The 14,578-nt window shown below is 32.4% G+C and overlaps 1 protein-coding gene across 2 annotated transcripts in view; it reads left to right on the top strand.

Annotated features, from left to right (window-relative positions):
* The window catches only part of CSMD3 (CUB and Sushi multiple domains 3), a 1,079,985-nt gene that overhangs the window by 983,473 nt on the left and 81,934 nt on the right, over nt 1-14,578 (top strand). For both annotated transcript variants that reach the window (XM_030875636.2, XM_030875634.2), the window contains 5 exons: nt 470-583; nt 5,053-5,241; nt 5,619-5,765; nt 8,393-8,581; nt 14,273-14,458. In XM_030875636.2, coding sequence (XP_030731496.1) covers nt 470-583; nt 5,053-5,241; nt 5,619-5,765; nt 8,393-8,581; nt 14,273-14,458 — 825 coding nt within the window. The remainder of the gene's footprint in view (nt 1-469; nt 584-5,052; nt 5,242-5,618; nt 5,766-8,392; nt 8,582-14,272; nt 14,459-14,578) is intronic.

The following is a 14,578-nucleotide window of genomic DNA, read 5'->3' as shown; positions in this document are numbered from 1 at the left end:
AGAAAAGAAGACATCCTAATGTTATCATAATAAATTTTTATCATTATTATCCTAGTAATATTCATATTTGTTGAGAAATGTAAGAAAACATCAATGACCAATGTACATCTAATCTTAATAGCAATAACTAGGAATCTCCTTTTAACTGCTTGATATATTTTTAATGAATATCTTACCAGTACCAACCGGATTATTTCCTTACTACTATTGCTTATATCTAACCAGATTGCCCCAGTACAGTCTTACTTGTAGTTTATTATTGGCTTCAGTTCTGATTGGTCAGTGTTTATGACATACTAGTAGTTCAATATTTTGAATGTCATCACTGCTTATAACTAATAGAATTTTTATATTGATTGAAAATGACTGAAAGAAAAAATATTCTAATTTTATATTGAAACATCTGTTTACTTTAACCATTACCTTGTTGCTTATCAGAAGCCCCTTCTGCATTTTTTTTTTTAAATAGGTGATATTATTAGGTATCAGTGTCTTCCAGGATTTACTTTGGTTGGTAATGCAATTCTGACATGCAGATTAGGAGAACGACTCCAGATGGATGGAGCGCCTCCAGTTTGTCAAGGTACCAATTCTTATGATTATTTATTTCTAAATATCTGTTTTATGTTTAATTCAGTACTAGCAAAATAGAGAACAATCTATTTTATATAATTATATATTTAACTGACAATAATGTTAAATATTATACAACTCATAAGTGGTATTTTTCATTCCATTATTTCTCAGATTTAAGTAAACATTTTTAATTCATCCAAGGCTTAATTTTTCTAGTTTATCCCAAACTCAATTCAATCTATTTAAATTATTTTTGCTGTGAGGAGTGGAAATGGAGGTAGAAAGCAAGAAAAATCACTTTAAATAAAGATTCCAAGGTTGACTGCAAGTAGTTTCTATTCTGACCACTAGAATCATTAAACTTTTTTGAGCACCTGTTAAGAATGAGGATCTGAGGGAAAAAACAAACAGACAGAAAGTTGTAAATGGTCCCTGCTGTGAAAGCAACATGGTGTAAGGGATATGACAGCCATACAGCTTGTAGCAATACAGTACTAAGGAAACAGGCCAGGGAGCTATAGAGTCACATGATTTTAAACTGTTTGTAGGACAGGGAAAGCTTGATGGAGGCATTGCTCCCTGAGTCATAGGTTCCAAATGAAAAGTGATACTTACTTTGGTAGAACTAAGATAGGGAAAATGTGGTCCAAGTGACAGAGGTATATGCAGAGACACAGAAATGAAAGACAGTGAGGTACAGACTTCAAGGCATTCACCATGTTATAAGGGCAAGACCATGATGGATCTTGAATGATGTACTGGGATTCTGATGTTCAGGAATCATGTATTATTAACTTGTATAGCTCCTAGGGCCCGTAACAGTGCCTAACACATAGTAACTAATTATAAATATTGGTTAATTTGAATAAAATTGAATTGAACTTGATTATACATCTCCAGATTTTCTTGGATTACTTCCTTCACTGGGGTTTATTCTTGAGAAATAGAAATCTGTTTTATGCAGTATCTTAACTGTTACAATGAGCCTAAAACAAAAATTCTGTTTATTATTACAAGCATGCTGTAAGTAGGAATAAATGTTTGATTTTTCTACCTCACTGGAATCCTTACAAGAAGATAGAAGGATTTTCATAAGGGGCTTTTACAGTATCAAAAAGAAAGACATGTTTGGAGGTATAACCAGCAACAATATAAGAATTTTCCTTGCTCTTAGTCAATGATTTTTATAGGCCATCTTAAAGTTGTTTGTTTATTCTGAAGTCTACCACCTTTACTCCTGAATGAACAAGCAATTACATACCAGGACTTCTTCCTTGACCCAGTGTATAAACTTCATTGTGAGCTCTTGGAGAGCAACACTTCTTTTTTATATATCTGGATCCCAATTCAATATTATATTTAATTAAAAATACAAAACAGTTTTGTTATTTGAGTCCCTCATCTCTCAGATTTTCAATATCATATTTCTAAAATCAGAATTTCCTGTAGATTAGTAAATGTGTTTCTTCTTATTCTATCTGCTCTGGAGAATACAAAAAAGGATGATCAATCTTTGTCTCATAATAACACTATGGGTACTAGCTAAAAGTTAATTATCCCTCAGAATGAGTTTATGCAGCATTACTATATTAATTAATTGACCAGGCACTTAAGCTAAAAAGCTGAGTTAAAATTTTGTTTGAGTTTATTCATAATCCCACTAAAAGATTGTCATTCATTTGGAATCTGTTGTAACTAATCTATACTGTTTTTAGTCTATTTTAAATTATTTGATTTTTTCACTTTTCCTAAAAGAGGCTATATCATTTTTGTTATTCCTCCCTGGATCCTCTTTAGTTCTTTATATCACACTTAAAACATGGAAAGCAAGTCTAAATATGGTGCTCTTCAAAGGGTTTGATGTAAATGAAATATAATAGGTGACTACAGATAGTTAAAAACATGGGGTCCATCTAGCTGAATGTGTGAGACTTTCTGTACTTTAAACTTTCTGGGCATTAGTTTCCTCATATGCATAATGGGGATAAGAATTGTAGACATTTCTTAAGGTTGCTGTGATAAGTAAGTGATATAATGAACAAAAGGTGCTTAACAGTATCTAATGTACACATATTTACTCTTGATGATTGTCTTACTCTTGGCGTATGTTGGTTAGTGTGAGAATAGGTTAATTTGTGTATTTACAGTAAATTATATTGAATCATACCAGTTTTTCAAAAGTAATATGTAATATTTGTTCAATTGAAAACATTGGGACCATTAAGGTACAGCACCTGCTTTTCAATAACAATAGCCTAAGAAGAAAATGAAAAAAGCGATGAAATGATAGCCATAAAATTGCTAACTGCAATAACAGAAGCATACGTGACAGAGGTACCAAGAAGAAAATCAACAGTTCTCCTTGGGTTGATGGAGGAGAGGTTCAGGAAGTGTTTGTTTCACAGAGGATGAGACTTGATCTGGGTTTTGAGATGTGCTAACATTTCAAATGCATCAGACAAGAGTAAGACTTTGAAACAGAAGCACTAATGGATAGGCTGAGTTCAAAAAAATTATAAGTCATCCAGTATGTTTGGAGCATTCTGTTTCAGAGGAGGAGCTGCAGAAAACAAAGCTGGAGAAGTAGGCAGGGACTGAAGTTGAAGGGCTTTGAAGGTGCTGAATGGCTTTTAGTAAGGGAATAACATGTTCAGTAACCCAGTTACTCACTTAGTTAAATATTTCAGAAGTATTAAACAGCAGGGCACACACAACAGAAACCCTTTCTTAAAACTTATTCAGTTTGTCATATGGTTATATATCTTTTATTTCAATATGCCATAACTATATATTCACTAATGTTCTTCATCTTTGACTCAAGTTTTCCATTCCATTTCTAGCCTTCAAGTTTCTTTATTTGTTTATTTATTTTACATATTTTTCATTTTGTGAAAAGCGAACATCAGGTTTCTCTTTTTAGACTGAGGACTTAATACTATTTGCTGAATTTTTTTTTTTTAAATCTTGAAATCACATCCAAGAAGCAAATGTCTCAGATTCAAATAAGAGAAATAGAAGTTTAAAAAAAAAGAAAGGAAACAACTCTTAGATTAGCTATACTGTATTCTATAGTAAAAGTTTAAATATCTGTATATGAAGTTATGGCAGTTATTTTCAAGTTATTTCAAGTTATTAACTTGATTAAAGAACAATCATATGTTGCCATAATTCACTATTTTACTTTTTTCCATCCCTATACTACTTGAAGACTTTATAATTCAAAATATTTCATGTCCTTCCACCCTGGAAGTGACAAATATATAAATCCTTCATCTATTCATCTGTATTTTAGCAACAGTATTTGGTATTTTGAAGCCTAGTTTATTTGAACAAACATTGAGAAACAAGGATGTACGCAGTAATAACACTCAAAAATTGGTCCAAGCTACATTTAAAAACTATTTATCAGTGATATACATAGGACATTTTACTGTAGTGGCTACAGTGGCTTCCAGGTAAAAAGTTCTATATCATATTGAACTAAATCCTGTTTGGTATATATTGGTTTACTTCTATACTGTTTGGGCTATATTGAGCAATTCCAATACTCTTCCCACACCATAAAACTCAAAGTCTTAAGGGAAAAAAAAGGGCTGAAATGGCATCATTTGAGTGATAAGGATTTGATCATCTTGGTCACATTCTCATTCCAAATGCAAATTTAAGTATATGTTTCTATTATTTGGTCCAATGCATAATGCTATTGAGGCCAACAATTAAAGTATAGTAGTTTACTATACCTTGGAGATACACACACACGTGCACACACGCACACATTCTCAGGATGTACAGCAGAGGTACTGTTATGAAATGAAGAGCTGTGCTTTGTCTTACACTTATGATCTGGAAATAGCAGGAAGAACTGAAAGGTAACTGGTGACCCAAAATTGTGTTAAATCCTCGTGGCTTAAGCATATTCATGAGATTAGAAGTGACTTTGCCTGGAATGAATCCTCTGAGATGGGGCAGTTTCCTGTCTGTCCTCACATACCTGAGTGAGTTAAAGTTTGAGGACAGAAGAAAAAGTAAGGAAGGAAAAGGACAGGGTAAAGACATAGGCAAGAGAGGCAGAGGGGAGAAAACGTAAGAAGATGAAGGAAAATAGGGAAAATAATATAAAGAAATAGAAGGCAATAAAATACCTTATCTTTTTATTATCTATGTATTTATTGTCCAGAAAAATAATGTATCTTCCATGTAATAATAAAAGGAAATTAATACCATAAAATTTTAGGTCATTCCTCCATATTTTGAACTTCAAGCTTATTATACAAGTTGTCTTTTTATACACATAGCTCAAGATACTATCTCCTTTATTGTTATTTAAAACTGGGTATTTAATGCAATTTTCACTTAAATACATTTCAATTAAAGTATTGAAATGCAACTTTAAAATGCAACTTTCAGTATTTAAAATGCAACTTTCACTTAGGTCTAAAACACTAGCATCATCTAATGGTATATATTTTTTGACAGTGCTCTGTCCTGCCAATGAATTACGCCTGGATTCTACGGGAGTCATATTGAGCCCTGGATATCCTGACAGTTACCCAAATCTTCAAATGTGTGCCTGGAGCATTTCTGTGGAAAAAGGATATAATATTAGCATGTTTGTAGAATTCTTCCAGACAGAAAAGGAATTTGATGTTCTTCAGGTGTATGATGGTAACCATGGGTTATATTTACTGGATATTCATAAATTCAATTCAACTGCTCTAATTATACTTTCAGACCTTCAGGAGAAACACTGCTTATATGATTTTATTCTATCTTATGGGTATTTTTAGAAGTATCAACATCAAACTTACCTATATACCATATGAAAATTGTAGTTAGCTTGATTATTATGTTATAAATTGTATCTGCTTTAGCTATGGAATTAAAATGTTTAAACAAACATTTTATGTTATGTTTTAAGTTATTATTGATGAAGTAAATTGGTTCTGGATTAATTTCACCATATTTAATACTATTCTAAATATATAAAATACTAAAGATGAATTATTCAGTTACACCTAAATTGTATTATTTTCTTTCTGAAGGACCAAATATTCAAAGTCCAGTGCTTGTTTCACTCAGTGGGGATTATTCATCTGCTTTTAATATAACAAGCAATGGTCATGAAGTATTTCTTCAATGGTCAGCAGATCATGGCAATAACAAAAAAGGCTTCCGGATAAGATATATAGGTATGTGATATTTATAACTTCAGTACAGATCTCACCTACATCTTCAGTATGGTTGTGATTAAAGAGCACAGACACATACACTATTTAATTAGGTATGAATTTAAATCATATTTCTTCCATTGATGTTTCTTGAGCAATTTATGTAACATCTCTATGCCTCAGTTTCCTCAATGTAATGATAATAATGCTATGTCTTCCATATAATTTTGAAATGATTAAAAGGACTTAAGTTATTTATGACTTATCTAAGTTAATTATAAATTAAACTCTGGGGCTTCCCTGGTGGCGTAATGGTTAAGAATCCACCTGCCAATGCAGGGGTCCGGGAAGATCCCACATGCCATGGAGCAAATAAGCCCGTACGCCACAACTACTGAGCCCACGTGCCACAATTACTGAAGCCCATGCAACTAGAGCCCGTGCTCCACAACAAAAGAAGCCACTGCAGTGAGAAGCCCACGCACAGCAACGAAGAGTAGCCCCAACTCTCTACAACTAGAGAAAACCCGCACGCAGCAACGAAGACCCAGTGGCAGCCAAAAATAAACAAATAATTAAATAATTAAAAAAAAATTTCCAGCCAAAAAAAAAAATTAAACTCTGATATTTTAAGTGCTTTATTTCCCAGCAGAAATTTCCCTTGAACTCTCACAAAATGTTAATAGTGTTGCTCAGTTGTATCTGATCTACTTAATATATATAACTCCTTTAAATGAGAAGTTTAAACAAAAGATAAACATACAGTAGAAAAAATCTTTGTCTTCACTCTTGCCCACCTATTTATGATACTTGCTAAAATATATTAAATATTAAAAGAGAAAATGATGAACACATCACTTAGAAACATTTAGTTTTAAAAAAATGTTTTGTCATCATTGCTTTTCATTGAGTAATATCTAGAAAGATGTAGGCTGAAAATCCTTCTTAATATCAAGATGAAATAGCTTTTCCTATATGCCTTCTTGTTTATAAGGTCTACTAATACTGAGACAATAATTTTCTTGTTAACTGTACATAGTTTTCCATTATGCAAAGATTATATCCCTTCTCTTTATTGCCATCCTAAATCATGTCAGATGCCATAGGTATGTGCTCAATAACAGAATACTTCAGACCCAATCAACCATCTCTATCTCTCCAGTGTTCAGACCATGTCTCCCCAAGCTATGGGTCATTGCTAATCAATCCTACTGAAAATTACTTTCTTAAATATTTTATAGATTATTCTGACACAACAATTGTAGACATGGACTTAAATAAAATTTTGAATTCCAGTTGTAAATATAAACTCTTGAATTTTACTCATTTATATAAATTTGCATATGTGTATGTTATGTGCAAATACCATTTTTGTCTACTTTGATTTTAAAACTATAAGGTGATAATTTGCCTTTATCAGCAATTTGTCTTTTACATATTAGAAGTAACTTGTCACTGACATTATAGCATGTTTACAAGTTTTATCCTATAATAGATATCTATTAAATTTGAAAAATGTTATTAGGCATGCAAAGGAGAAATGTTTAAAAATTTAAACATACGCCCAAGTCATTCTTGAGGTTTTTCATATTTGAATGTGAACTTTGTAAATGTCTTTTTATTAAAGTTGTGCCAGACTGTATTTAAAAAGTCAGAATGTTAAATTATATTTTTAATAACCATAATAACTTAAAGGGAAATCATTCAAATCCAACAGTTACAAGCATAAGTTCACTATATTAAAGACTAATCCTTATTTATGTTGATATTCATGACAAAGTTAGATATAAATGTAATGAAAACATCATTTTTGGCCCCAAGAACAGCTTGACATATTGAATATAAATTTTTCCTTTAGAAAATGACAGGTTATGACATATATATTCTAAGTCCAATCTATTTCTTACTATTTACCCCTGAAGTCTCATTTTTTCTCAGATGAATACATTGAAGTTTCAGTTTCAAAGGGTAAATGGATCCTGCCAGGCTGAATAGTCTCAAAAGTACATATATATGAAAAAGCCATTTCACGTTATCTTTTGACATTCTAGACTTCAGGAGATGAAAGAAGTTTTATTTTATTGGCATTTTTTATCACCATATATAAGCACTCTTGGCAGCATGGAAACTCTTTAATAAACTGGAAGAGAGGATTATGGAATGTGGAGGGACTGTTTTAGACATCCACCAAAATGAAATGCATGAACTAACATGACATAGGTGTCTGCAGGTAATTTCAAAGTGACATGTAAACAACATGCTCTAAAATATTGCTACTAAACTGTGGCATTTAGGCCCTTCAGATGACAGGAAATACCAGTTCCAAAATTCAATAAACTATTTGTAGGGCTTTTGAACCTCCAGGGTATTAAGAAGGTATAATGTATTTCAATTAGGAGACATCTCCAGTGACAATAAGAATCAGAAGAAAGCCCAGAAATAGTTATGTCTCCTAAAAGTTATGTCACTAGATTGTCAAGTGGATGGAAAATAATATATGTCCATATGAAGTAAAACTCACGTAGATGGCAATTGAATTGGCCAATTTTTATGAACTAGTATTTACTTTAAGGTTTTTATAACTCTAGATTGTAAAGAGTTTCTGATTCATTAACTTTATATGATTTTTATTTTTTTCTTTTAAAAAGCTTTCTACTGTAGTACACCAGAATCCCCACCTCATGGATACATTATCAGTCAGACAGGTGGACAGCTTAATAGTGTGGTCCGCTGGGCCTGTGATCGAGGATTCCGACTTGTTGGGAAAAGCAGTGCTGTGTGCAGAAAGTCTTCCTATGGGTATCATACATGGGATGCACCGGTCCCTGCTTGTCAAGGTGAAGTATATTAACCAGAAATGTTACATTAATAAAAGATTAACCCCGTTTAACTTTTATTTGGATTGCTGAAACTTCCAATATTATAAATATGCAGAAGCATATTATAGATACCTCTAAGGAAAATAAGGCTGAAAAACACAGACTGATAAATTTGAGGAGCATGAGACACATTGTCTTATAATTCTTCATTTGTTGTTATGTGATTTATGCCTTTACTCTATCCACTTATATGCATACTTTACTCATACATCTACCATTCCCGTCACTTTGTTGTCAGAAAATGAATGACCCAGAGCTGGAGTGTGTGTTAGTGTGGAGTCTGCAGAGAGAAAAGAGGGGATAAGAGTAGGCAAGGTCACTGATGATGTTCACTCTCAAGTATGCAAAAATGTGCTCTCAGTGCAACAAATTTAAAAGAGGAAAATGTAGCCAATTACCACATTATTTTTTCTTCACTGTTTAGGTAACTCAACAGAGATGTCTTTCATTTCCATTTTCTTTTGTTAAAAAGCAAGGCACTCTCTGAGCATTGTATCCTGCTATAGCAAAAAAATGACAAGTCAACAAATGGCACATTTTAGAGCTTTGGACTAGGTCTTGTTTTTAAAGAGTAGTTGAGTCTCTTAGCTAGGTATAGTAATAAAGACAAGTTCAACATAAAGAAAATGTAATGTCATTGGACTCTGAAAATTTTCGAACATCACATTATTTTGTAATATGAAATTTAAATTTATATTTGATTTATTTTACCCAGCATGTGGAGGCATATATAACAACTATGAACCCTCACATAATAGCCCGGAGATGGAAACAACCTAAGTGTCCATCATCAGATGAATGGATAAAGAAGATGTGGTACATATATACAATGGAATATTACTCAGCCATAAAAAGAAATGAAATTGAGCTATTTGTAATGAGGTGGATACACCTAGAGTCTGTCATACAGAGTGAAGTAAGTCAGAAAGAGAAAGACAAATACCGTATGTTAACGCATATATTTGGAATTTAAGAAAAAAAAATGTCATGAAGAACCTAGGGGTAAGACAGGAATAAAGACACAGACCTACCAGAGAATGGACTTGAGGATATGGGGAGGGGGGAGGGTAAAAGCTGTGACAAAGCGAGAGAGAGGCATGGACATATATACATTACCAAACGTAAGGTAGATAACTAGTGGGAAGTAGCCGCATAGCACAGGGAGATCAGCTCGGTGCTTTGTGACCGCCTGGAGGGGTGGGATAGGGAGGGTGGGAGGGAGGGAGATGCAAGCGGGAAGAGATATGGGAACATATGTATATGTATAACTGATTCACTTTGTTATAAAGCAGAAACTAACACACCATTGTAAAGCAATTATACTCCAATAAAGATGTAAAAAAAAAAAAAAGGATGCATTTATCACTTTCAGTATTATTTGAAAAAAAAATGAGGGACGCTTTCAGTTAATAAATAATGGATGTTACCTATCATCTACTTATTGGAGGCAATTTATATAAAACAAATAAAATATAAAAATATCAGTTAAAATTTAAACAGCAGCAAGTTAAAATGAGCAGAGAATAGATATTACCAGATACCCAAAATGGTTTATTTTACCTGTTAAATTGCAATTTCTAATTCATGAAAATATAGCTTTCATAGGCATGTATAAATAAATGAGAAATGAAAGAACTGTTTCCTTATATTGCTGATTCAGAAACATTAATTACTTACTAGAATTCTGGGATGTATCCTAAACTTAATGGGTTACCATCATTGAAGGTACTGACTTCATGTAGAATAGATACATTTTAATAAACTAGCAAAACATCTGCTTTCCTTTGACCAATGAATAGCAGGAGTATTTATACATTTTTAGTATTAAATGGTTTCCCAGAATTGGTTTGAGAAAGAATCATGATCTCATAATTTTAGAATCACAGGAATTTAAAATATATATAATAACTTCTAAATCATATAGATTTTAAATAAACATTTAAATGCTCTGAACTTTGAACAATTAAATTTCAGTTATTAAGGATTGTTTTTATATATATATAGATAGATAATCTTTGAGAAACCTTTAGTGAAAATAATTAACTGTTGGTTAAAATAAAAAATTATCCTGAACTTTCTGAAGTTTTGAAATTGCTTTGTAGTGTCAGCACTATAATTTCATTGGTTTTTTTTTATATAATATGACATTTATATATGGAGCATTTTTTAATTGTTCTTGATTTGAAATTTTTCTATAATTACAAATAGGTTATTTTTTTAACATCTTTATTTGAGTATAATTGCTTTACAATGGTGTGTTAGTTTCTGCTGTTTAACAAAGTGAATCAACTATACATATATGTATATCCCCATTTCTCCTCCCTTTTGCATCTCCCTTCCACCCTCCCTATCCCACCCCTCTTGGTGGACACAAAGCTACTAGCTGATCTCCCTGTGCCATGCAGCTGCTTCCCACTAGCTATCTATTTTACATTTGTTAATGTCCATGCCACTCTCTCACTTTGTCCCAGCTTACCCTTCCCCCTCCCCGTGTCCTCAAGTTTATTCTCTACATCTACATCTTTATTCCTGTCCTTCCCCTAGGTTCTTTGGAACCTTTTTTTTTTTTTAGATTCCATATGTATGTGTTAGCGTACAGTATTTGTTTTTCTCTTTCTGATTTACTTCACTCTGTATGACAGACTCTAGGTCCATCTACCTCACTACAGATAACTCAATTTCATTTCTCTTTATGGCTGAGCAATATTCCATTGTATATATGTGTCGCATCTTCTTTATCTGTTCATCTGTTGATGGACACTTAGGTTGCTTTCATGTCCTGGCTATTGTAAATAGTGCTGCAGTGAACATTGTGGTACATGACTCTTTTTGAATTATGGTTTTCTCAGGGTATATGCCCAGTAGTGGGATTGCTGGGCCATATGGTAGTTCTATTTTTAGTTTTTTAAGAACCTCCATACTGTTCTCCACAGTGGCTGCACCAATTTACATTCCCGCCAATAGTGCGAGAGGGTTCCCTTTTCTCCACACCCTCTCTAGCATTTATTGTTTGTAGATTTTTTGATGATGGCCATTCTGACTGGTGTGAGGTGATACCGCATTGTAGTTTTGATTTGCATTTCTCTAATGATTAGTGATGTTGAGTATACTTTCATATGTTTGTTGGCAATCTGTATATCTTCTTTGGAGAAATGTCTGTTTAGGTCGTCTGCCCATTTTTGTATTGGGTTGTTTGGTTTTTTGATATTGAGCTTCATGAGCTGCTTGTATATTTTGGTAAATCAAAATGTAGCTGAAAAATAAGATATTTTGCATAGTAACATGATAAAATATTTATAACTCAAAGAATCATTTCCAAAATTGATCCTTTATGTTCACTGAAACAATTTTAAAACATTATTTTATAAAATTGTTTGTTGTATGTGACCTGTGTTTGGGCATAGCTAATTGAAATGAAAGGGGTAAATGTCATTGGGGAGAGCTATTCACACAATTTTTGTTTTGTTCCAAATTTGTTTTGCATTCTTCAGTTATTTTTATTCTTCTTGTCTCTTCAGTCTCCTTATACATCCTCACATATATTTACTTGAGCTGTGGTTACGCAATGTGAACACAATTCAAGATAGAAAATTTAGTCTGTTATCTCTATTTCGGTTTGAGAAGGTGTTTTATTTCTTTGTCTACACATCAACGAATCATTCATTGACTCCCTGCCCTGTCACTAATTAAACCGTTATCATCCCTCTATACAATCGAGTATTGTACAGGGTTATGCAGAAACAGTCACTTTGTATTCCCTGTTTCACTTTATTTTTTTCAAGTTCTAACACATTTCTTTTACTGTCTTCTTAGTTATTATAAAAAGGGAAATATCAGCCAGCATTCACTACCAACATGAGATATACGTGAACATTTGAGATATACAGCTGGCAAATGAACACATTAAAAATGTTCAACATGATGAACCGTTAGGGAAATGCCATCAGACCGTAGTAAGATAACTCTACACACTTTTAAAACAGGTTAATATTTAGTACATTTAATATAAAAACCAAGTACAGGTATGGGGACATCTTTGTTTCACTTTTAATTTGTGCTTGTTTCAGAGTTCTGCAGAGAAGCTTCTGACAATCACTCAGTGATGATGGTTCTTCTGAACTCTGTTTTCCTTTTTTTTTAGCTAAGAAGTTAAATTGTATAGTATCTACAGGCACATTTATCCTATCATTTTAGTATGTTGTCTTTTTTTCAATTCTAAAATACAATCATTATATACTAACTACATGTATGGAACCTATATTATTTAAACTAAATTTCATTGTTACTTTGCTCTAAGTTTAACCTACTCTACCCCAACAATGTACAGCTAATTTTTAAAAAATGAGTAAATACATGATCTTTGGTGGGGATTCAGTGGGGAAACAGTTTATTACAAATTGAAATACCCAGAAGTCCTAAGTGGAAATACAAATATTGCTTTAACAGACATCAGGGAACCATTTACCTTTGCAACACTATTTTAGAGGTCTATAATTAGATAGCAAGAATAATAACATAATTATATGAGATTGCTTATATAATTTATTAAATCAACATTACTACTTTTCTGTTTATAATTTGCAGGTTATCAAATTACAAAAGATCAAGCTATTCACCAGTAGGGAGTCTGCTATTCCACTTTGAGAATTTTATATGTGTTTTATTAAGATTTTTTTTTTACTTTGTAGTCAATTTGCATGAATTAATTAAAATTAAACACCTAAGTGATAGATTTTATAAGAGAAGTAGAAACAATTTTAGGTTGAAATGGAGACAGAATATTTACAGCTTTTGTAAATACTCAAACTAAACTCGTATCTTTCTATTATTTCTTTTGATACGAGAAAAATAGTTACAAGTTTAGAATCTCTTATATAAAACCAATAAAACTAGTTATTTCAGAATTTAGAGGTTTTCTGATTTTATACAATAAACTATTGAAATATAAATTTATACTGTAATTATCCCATTATGGTAAAACTAACTTTTACGTAAATCAGATTTATTGTAGATAAAAACCAAGACATCTGAGACATATCAGTGAAATGCAGGAAGACCCAAACTAGGTTTTAAGACGATAAGTCCTAGCCCTATATTTATTAAATATGTCCGTACACATGATATTCCATGGAAGGTGCACAAGCACATAGAGTTTGGCTGGACCTAAGACAAAGTAATATCCAGCTTCCAGGTAAAATAAATCTATTTGTTTTACTCCTGGCCGAAACCCTGATGAGTGTTGGTTACCACTACCTTTATAATCTTTAATACTGTCAAATTGAATTGACCTAACTTGCTAGGTCCACACATGTATTAGCACTAATACACTCTATATTTACTTAACTTGCCTTCTCTTATAATCTGTGTGCATGCTGATAACCATGCACATGCTGACAAGAAACTAAGTAAGAAACCAAGAAATAAAGTATTAAGAGTGTATAGATTCACCAATTTAAAAAGACATTCAATCAGAGTTTGAAATAATTGATTCAGAAAGTTGTAGTTCAAAAAAGGTTTTGCTGAAGATATTCTGAAATTGTTTCAGAGGAATTAATAAAATTCCAAATAGTTTTACATGCTTTATACTCTATGAGACTTATCTAATTAGTTTTCTGTTTCTTTGGTTTTGTATGTATGTATTTATTTTAGCAATTTCCTGTGGGATTCCTAAAGCTCCAACAAATGGAGGAATACTCACAACAGACTACTTGGTAGGAACCCGAGTTACCTATTTTTGTAATGATGGATATAGATTGTCATCTAAGGAACTTACCACTGCTGTCTGTCAATCAGATGGAACTTGGAGCAATCATAACAAGACTCCTCGCTGTGTTGGTATGTATGTTAAGGAAATTTCATCACTTGTGTTTCTACTGGCATCTTATATGATCTGAAATTTTATGTATTTTTCAGATTTTAGAACCATTCCCTAAAATGATGTCTAAGAGGGAAATA

Source organism: Globicephala melas, chromosome 17, assembly GCF_963455315.2.
Source record: "Globicephala melas chromosome 17, mGloMel1.2, whole genome shotgun sequence".
Classification (NCBI taxonomy): Eukaryota; Metazoa; Chordata; class Mammalia; order Artiodactyla; family Delphinidae; genus Globicephala; species Globicephala melas.
The sequence above is the reverse complement of the archived record's forward strand: the minus strand, read 5'-3'. Positions and strand labels throughout refer to the sequence as shown.